The sequence below is a fragment of the Camellia sinensis genome, unplaced genomic scaffold (genome assembly GCF_055761805.1).
Source record: "Camellia sinensis isolate YWXY unplaced genomic scaffold, ASM5576180v1 Unanchor2, whole genome shotgun sequence".
Lineage (NCBI taxonomy): Eukaryota > Viridiplantae > Streptophyta > Magnoliopsida > Ericales > Theaceae > Camellia > Camellia sinensis.
Genome location: NW_028129079.1, coordinates 20,383,270 through 20,391,747, shown reverse-complemented (window position 1 = coordinate 20,391,747; position 8,478 = coordinate 20,383,270). Strand labels below are relative to the sequence as shown.

At 43.0% G+C, this 8,478-nt stretch overlaps 1 protein-coding gene across 1 annotated transcript; it reads right to left on the bottom strand.

Moving 5' to 3' along the window:
- Positions 1-222: 222 nt before the first annotated feature.
- On the bottom strand, positions 223-2,000 carry LOC114264782 (protein EXORDIUM-like 5). The gene has a single exon (XM_028205487.2). The coding sequence runs from the start codon at positions 1,592-1,594 to the stop codon at positions 533-535; it is 1,062 nt and encodes a 353-aa protein (XP_028061288.2). The 5' UTR covers positions 1,595-2,000; the 3' UTR covers positions 223-532.
- Between the last annotated feature and the right edge of the window lie 6,478 nt (positions 2,001-8,478).

Genomic DNA, 8,478 nt, shown 5'->3' with positions numbered 1-8,478 from the left:
CCGAGGATCGGTAGGCTGACCAGTGGGTTGTAGAGAATAAAAAATTATTTTAAAATTTTAGAACAAATTTATGTTTTTAAAAAAGAAACTAATATGGTAATTAAATTATAGTTTTCAATTTTTAAAAATAATGAAAACACAAAACGAAAACCTTACCCAACAAGGTTTTAGCAATTTGAATGGTATGGAACGCAAAATAAATGAATTGGAATTATACAAACATTCTGTAAAAACTAATAATCTCATCAACATTTAAACCTTTATACATCTGGATAAAATAAACAAAAATCAAAATAATAAATAAAATGAACATCAAAAATACAAAAAAAAACTCTCATCGTTCCCATCTAGTCCTCCCTCCCCTCCCCCAACAACTCCTTCAATTATAACACTAGCCAACTGCCACCATCCATCCCTACTTCCTATATTAATATCTCACTATCAACATACTAAAAATTTATTGACTTAAAAAAAAAATACAGAAAAGTGGAAGAAGAAAAAATGTTTAAATTTTAATTTAATTTTTTGTGTTCTAGTCCAAAGCATTGGGACCAGCACAAGCCTTCAAGACGGGGCTCCAAATCCACTGCACCAAAAATTTTCTACCCCTCCTGCCGTTTAAATTAAAAGTCCGACCCGCCATGTCCTTCATCACCTGCCCTATGTACCCGCCTCCACCACCCGTTCCATACAGGCCTTCACACAAATCCCCAATCTCAGTCGGCGCGGTCGGGTCCTCACCCGCATACCACGCATTAATCAAGGGGTTTGAAGAAAGTTCCGCAAGCTCGTGAGCTATGACGCTGATCATACCGTCTACGCCCACATCTAAATTGGGAGGAGACAGAGCACCCGGGCCACCGCCCGCCATGTAACCCGGGACAGCAAACGGGTAAGCACAGACTTCGGGGCATTGCTTACCCGAATTGCCCACCCAGGCGTAGGGTAGAGTGTAGCCGACCATGGATGGGAAAGTGAAGTAGTGGAAGCCGCAAACGGCGCGGCAGAAATCCTGCATGGTGACGTCCACGGAAGTAAGGACGAGGTAGATCCCGTTCTTGTGATCGACGGGGAAGGGTTTGGATCGGACGGCGGAGGCGATGACTTGCTGGATGGAGAGGCGGGTGAGATGGGTGCCGTGGGAGTAGCGGTGGTCGGAATATTCGCCGGCGATGAGAACGGAGCGGGAGATATTGGAGCCGGTCTGGTCAGTGTAGAGGGAGACTGTGCGCCACCAGTCGGAGACGGAGGGGGAGGGGGCGGCGCGGTGGTTGGTGGTGGAGATGGAGAGGAGGAAGTCCTTGATGAGGAGTTGCTGGGTGGGTGCCCATTTGCCGTACCAGATGAGGTAGATGTTGATCGGGGAGGAGAGTACGGGTCCCATGTGGTAGCGAAGGTTAATGAGATCCGATGAACCCTCATATTTCTTGGAAGAAGAGAGAGTTCTGAGTGGGAGCTTGGGATTGTAGTATTGGGGCTTTATGTCTAGTGTTTGTGTTTGTGTTTGTGCTTGGACAGCAGCTGGGGAGGAAGCACATGCAGAGGGATCAAACAGGAATAAGATAATCAAGAAGAAAAAGAAGAGTAGAGACATATTTTAATACTACAGTCGTGGTTGTGGTGGTGGAAGAAGGATGTTTTGGAGTGGAGGTGATGAAGAGATGAAGAGAGAGAGAGAGGGGTTGGGGGGCTACTTAAAGAAGATGGAAGAGTGATTTGCGTTTGGGAGGGAAATAGGCTGGAGACAGCTGCCATTGTTTGTGGGCAGTGGGGCTCCTCCTCTTTCTGGAAAACTGGGAATCGCCTTTAGTGAAGCGGCAATTTGACAATAATAACCCTACTCTCTCTTATAAAAATCTCCTAATAGTAAATGAACATTATAAGAAAAATTTCGTCTATTGTATGGATAAATATTCGGTACTCTCGGCGTGCGTTTCTTTAGACGGACTGGATAAGGGGATCATAATCTATCGGACTATTAATTATGGGATATATTGTTTCAGAATTATTTGATTAGATTAAATTTGTATGTTATGTTTGTTTAATTATGTAATTAGATGTCTAAATTGGACTATTTTTAGTTATCCAATATTTGTTTGGGATATTATGGAGAAGGATAAATACTCAAATAACTATTTTATCTTTTTTAATTATTTACTAAGTAATAGCAATATTAAACATAACTTTAATATTTTGGCCTCGTTTGACCACTCTTTTAGCCAATGTCATTATTTCGGCTAAAAAGTACTAACAGTTGGTTTAATCCAGTCAATCACTCTTTTAGCCGATATCCTTACTTTGATCAACCACTCTTTAGCCGATGTCCTTACTTTGGCTAAAGAGTACCAAGTGTTGGTTTAATCCAGCCAACCTTTAGATTGGTTTTTCCAACCAACCTAAAGTAAAGTGTTTGGTTATTCTGACCAAACGTCCTGCAGCCTGGATCCTTATCCTGGGCTTAGGAAGGGTGTTGGTTTTTTCGGCCAACCTTTAGATTAGTTTTTCCAGCCAACCTACAGTGAAGTGTTTGGTTATTCCGACCAAACGTCCTGTAGCTTGGATCCTTATCTTGGGCTTAGTAAGGGTGTTGGTTTTTCCGGCTAACCTTTAGATTGGTTTTTCCAGCCAACCTAAAGTAAAGTGTTTGGTTATTCCGACCAAACGTCCTGCAGCCTGGATCCTTATCCTGGGCTTAGGAAGGGTGTTGGTTTAATCCAGCCAACCTCTAAGTTGGTTTTTCCAGCCAGGTTAGAACAACTTCACTAAAACTAACTTTTACAGAAAATAACTATGCTGAAAAGAATCGACTTGTTTTATTGAGGAAAGAAAAAATTACACATGTCTGAAAGAGGAAAGCTAAAAATAAAATAACTTGAGATTGGCGGTGTTCCATGGCCTAGGGATTGCTTTGTCGTCCTTGTCTTCTAGGTGGTATGTCCCTTTGCCTGCTAACCCAACCACTTTGTAAGGACCTTCCCAATTAGGCCCTAGCTTGCCATCTCCTAGCACCAGGGTGCTTCCTATCACTTTGCGCAGCACCCAATCTCCGATCTTGAATTGCCTTGGATGTACTGTTTTGTTGTATTTCCTGGATAACTCTTATTAATATGAGGCAATGTGGACTAGTGCTCTTTCTCTTCTTTCTTCGGCGAGGTCAGGCTCCAATGCTATGGCTTCTTCATTCAAGTCTGGATTAAAATTTTCGTTTCGAATTGTGGGGAGGCCAACTTCCAGTAGGATTACTGCTTCCATGCCATAGGCTAAGGAGAATGGTGTTTCTCCTGTCGATCGTCGAGGTGTGGTGCGGTAAGCTCATAAAACATGAGGAAGTTCCTCTGCCCATTTGCCTTTTGCTTTTTCTAACCTTTTCTTTAGTCCATCCAAGATGACCTTGTTTGATGCTTCCGCCTGACCGTTGGCTTGGGGATATACCAGTGTTGAATTGTAGAACTCTATCTTGTATTCATCACAAAAGCCCCTGAAAATTTTGCCATCAAACTGGGTGCCGTTGTCTGATATGAGGGCTTTAGGTATGCCGAATCGAGTAATGATATTTTGCCAGACGAACTTCTTCACATCTTTTTCCTTGATTGATGCCAATGCTTCTGCTTCCACCCACTTTGTGAAGTAGTCTGTTGCTGTGAGAAAGAACTTCCTGTTTCCGGGCGCTGTTGGAAGTAGTCCTACTATGTCCAAGCCCCACATTGCAAAGGGCCATGGGCTGGTCAATGGTAAGAGTTCTCTGGCCGGCTGATGTATTTGATGTGCGAACTTCTGACATTTTTTGCACTTCTTCACATACTTCTCGGAGTCTGCTTGCATGTATGGCCACCAGTATCCTTGTAAAATGGCTCTGTAAGCTAATGATCTTCCTCCTTGGTGGCTTCCGCACACCGCTTCATGTATTTCGAACAAGAATGCTTCTACTTTACTGGGGTGGACACACTTTAGGTAAGGTCCTGAGAATGACTTTTTGTACAATGCCATAGATGGGGAAAGCCAAAATCGCTGTGACTTTGCTCTAATTTTGTTGGCCTCTTTCTTGTCTTCCGGTAAGATGTCGTCTTTTAAGAACAGTATAATGGGATCCATCCATGAGGGGCCTAACTCGGCGCAACATACCTCTTTTGCTTCGGGGTCTTCAATGCTTGGTCTTGGTAAGTAGTCGATGAGCAACGGATGAGGGATGGAAGTATTTGCCATTGAAGCGAAGCCTGCTAGTTCGTCTGCTCTGCTGTTTTCCTCCCTGCCAATCTGTTCTATCCTTACTACTTCAAATTTCTTGATCTCTGTTCTGACCAATTCTTGGTACTTGGCTATCCTATCATCCTTTGCTTCATAGTCGCCAGAAATTTGGTTTACTACCAGCTGTGAGTCACTGTAGACCATTAATTCGGTGGCCTTCATGTAGAATGCTGATTTGAATCCTGTAAGAAGTGTTTCATACTCCGCTTCGTTGTTTGATGCTGGGAAGCCAAGGTTGATTGCTTGTTCCACAACCAGGCCGTTTGGTGAGATAAGGCCTATGCCAAGTCCTGCACCATGCCGGTTGGATGCTCCATCCACAAAGAGCTTCCACATCTCACCAACGAACAACTTCCAGCAAGTGGAGGGGTCAGATGATGTTGTGGGTCAAGAATGTTGCTGGTGTTTTCTTCAAGGTCCATGCTTGTTGTCTGCCCCTCGCTATCTGATTGAACCAAGTCTTTATTTGTTGGTGAGTCTTGGCTTGGTGTAGCATGGTTTGCTTTTTCCTTGCTGTCTTTACTCTGGTCTGCCATGGGGTCTGACTGAATATCCTGCACCAGGGGTTGCGCTATTCCGGCGTCAATTTCTTTTCCTGGTTTGGTTGTATTAGTCAGGTCGACTTGGCAGATATGATGACTTTCTGGGGTGAATTCTGCGACAAAGTCTGCCAAAGCTTGGACCTTTATCGCGGTTCTGGGTTGGAACTTAATATCGAATTGTTCCAACTCAACTGCCCATTTCAAGATTCGCCCAGAAAAGTTTGCCCTCTCAAACAGAGCTTTTAATGGGAAAGCTGTGAGGACAACTATGATGTGGGCGTGAAAATAGTGCGACAACTTCCTTGAGGCCATCATCAAGGCCAATGCCAGTTTTTCCAGTGGCAAATACCTTGTTTCGGCTCCCAGCAATGTCTTGCTGACATAATAGATGGGTAGATGTTGAATTCCTTCCGCACGGACCAACACTGTGCTAATTGCGTGCTGAGAGACTGCCAGGTACAGGGAGAGTTCTTCTCCAGGTATTGGGGTGACCAGCAATGGTGGAGAAGACATGTATTCTTTCAAGCTTTCCAGAGCTTGGTTGCATTCTTCGTCCCATTTGAATTTGGCTTTTAGTGCATGGAAGAATGGTCGTAGTTTGTCCGATGACCGGCTTATGAACCGATTGAGCGCAGCTGCCATGTCGGTGAGATGCTGCACTTCTTTTACTGAGTTTGGTCTCTCCAAATCCTGGATTGCTTCGATCTGGGAGGGGTCTGCTTCTATACCCCGGTTGGTCACAAGGAAGCCCAGGAATTTGCCAGATCCTACTCCGAATGCACACTTGGATGCATTGAGGCGCAACTTGTGTTTCTTCAGGATCTCAAACATCTCGCCTAGGTCCTTGAGATGGTCATTCTCATCCTTGCTCTTGACCACCATGTCGTCGATGTAAGCCTCCATTGTTCTGCCTAACAATGGTTCAAACATCTTGGTGACCATCCGTTGGAATGTTGCCCCCGCATTCTTTAGGCCAAAGGGCATGACCTTGTAACAGTATAGTCCTCTTGGAGTTGTAAAGGATGCGACCTCCTGGTCTGGTTCATGTATGGCGATTTGATGGTAGCCTCTGTATGCATCCAAAAAGCTAAGTCGGTTGTGCCCCGCCGTTAGGTCGACCAGTTGATCTATCCGTGGTAGAGGAAAGCTGTCTTTCGGACATGCCTTGTTGACTGTTTTGTAGTCGATACAGACACGCCACTTGTCATTCTTCTTTGGCACCACGACTGTGTTGGAGATCTATCTTGGGTAGTGCACCTCTCTGATTGCTCCTGCCTCCAGCAGGTTTCCTACTTCTTCTGCCACTATCTCGGCATAGTGGAGTGTCGATCTACGGGTGCGTTGAATGATTGGTCTGGCGGATGGGTGGACATTGAGTTGGTGACAGATGAAGTTGGGATCAATTCCTGGCATGTCGTATGGTGTCCAGGCAAACACTTCGATATTAGAGGTCAAAAATTCCAAGACCTCTAATCTCTCAGTGTTGGACAATGATGAACCGAGCGAAAAGAACTTATCCGGGTTCTTTTCATTTATTCTTACCTCTACCAAGTCTTCCACCGTTTTCTGATTAGCTGCTTTGCCTACATCTGCGAACAGTTCATTGCTCTCAGATTCTTCCACCGAATGAACGTATCCTTTGGCAGCGCGGGGCCATTCACCGTGATAAAGCATTGCTTGGACATAATCTGATCTCCATAGACCTCTTCAATTACACCGGTATCGTTGGGGAACCGCATTACTTTGTGGTAGGATGACGCCACCGATCGCATGGCATAAAGCCAAGTTCTGCCCAAGATGATGTTATAAGTGGAGGGGACCTTTAATACCCATAACTCCACTTGTTTCGCACGCTTCCTGCCTTGACTGGGAGGATTATTTTGCCAACGGGCCATTCTGGCATGGAGTTGAATCCAATCAGGGGAGATACGGCAGGTGCCAAGTCTTTATCTTGTAACTTCAACTGTTTAAAGGTGTCGTAGTACATTATTTCACATGAACTGCCTTGGTCTATCAAAATCCGCTTGACGTCAAAATCCTTGACTCGGAGTGTAACAACCCAGAACCGTATACCATGATTACCAATAATTAATTATGTGTTAGTATGATTTAATTGAAGATTATCTGTTGAACTTAGAAGAATATCTGTCGAGATGAGAACCTTGGGATTGAAATTGATGACCGTAATGGGTTCAGAAAACGAAATTGAGCACGCCTATGTGATACCGGGAATGTTTAGAACCATTTGGGAAAATAAATTGAGGATTGAATTTCGTCTGATTCGTTAAGCCTTGTTTGGCTCAAGATTATGGCACAATTCTATTTTTATGACATATATGTACATATAGATAAGGATGTTGACCTATGTTTGACTCAAAAACAAAAGAGAAGAAAAATCTGGAAAGGAAAGGGAGAGAGAATTCGTGAGAAAGGAGAAGAAGATAGAATAAAAGGGGAAATCAAGCTTAAATCTTCCTCAATTAAAGAATCAAGGTAAGGATCTTCTCTAAATTCTTGAAGTAAGGTTGATGCATCAATGATCTCATGTTAAATAAGAGGATTGAAAGGGGAAATATGTTTAATTTGAGCATGCATGACATGAATAGATGATTTATGGTTATATTTGTCATATTTTGAGGAAGAACCTCCATGGATTTTAGAATGAAGCTTTTATGCTCAAGTTTATGATTTTCTATTTTACTCCAAGATTTGAACTTCTATTGTTCCATATGGGTTTTGATTTGAAGTTTTGATGTTGATTTAAGATGGGTTTTAAGTGTTTTGGGTCTTGGATTTCATAAATGTGGAAAGTGATTTTGTAAAGAGGAGAATGAAGCTTGGAAGAAGAACCAGAAATTCGGATTTTTGCTCTGTACGCTCGAGCGGAGGGAAGCCCGCTCGAGCGGTGAAAACAGCCTCCCAGCAGTTTTGGGACTTTTTACAGTACGCTCGAGCGGCCAAAGTGGCGCTCGAGCGGGAAGGCCTTTTTCAAGAAAATTTTGGGGAAGTTGCAAACTTGATTTTAACATGTTAATTGCATCATTTATCATCTTATGAACATGAAATGAGTATGAATCAAAGTAAAGAAAGATTAGAATGAACATGAAATGAAGTAAAGGAAAGAATGAAGTGCATGAATTACAGGATTTAATGACAATGTGTATTGAGAAATGTGTGATATGTTGATATTTGCAGGTCAAGATTTGAAGACCGTGCATTCGGTTTCGAAAACCCTCTGTGAGTAACATTTCTGTAAAGATATGTTATTATGAACTATGTTTTAAATGTATTACGTTATGCTATGCTTTGAAATGAGAATGTTTTCCGTGAATGAATGTCCTGATTTGCGAATCTAGTATGGCATCCATAGATAGTTGGGTCATGGGGGCGGGAACATGCAGGCCCATGCGTCATGAGTCATGGGGAACGGCATGGAAGGACAAGCCCATGACTAGTTACGAGATCTCGTAGACTGTTGACTGATAGACTGTTATGAAAGGTTCTGTGGAGTATGCCATTACGTATGTTCTTATGTTGACTGATGACTGATATATGTTTATGATTGATTTATTATGGATTTATGAAAATGTCGGACTTCGTTCACTAACCTCTTTACTGTTATGTTACTTGCCGAGCTCTAGCTCATTGTTTGTAATTATGTATTATAGGTGAGCATTCTGGAAGTCAAGCC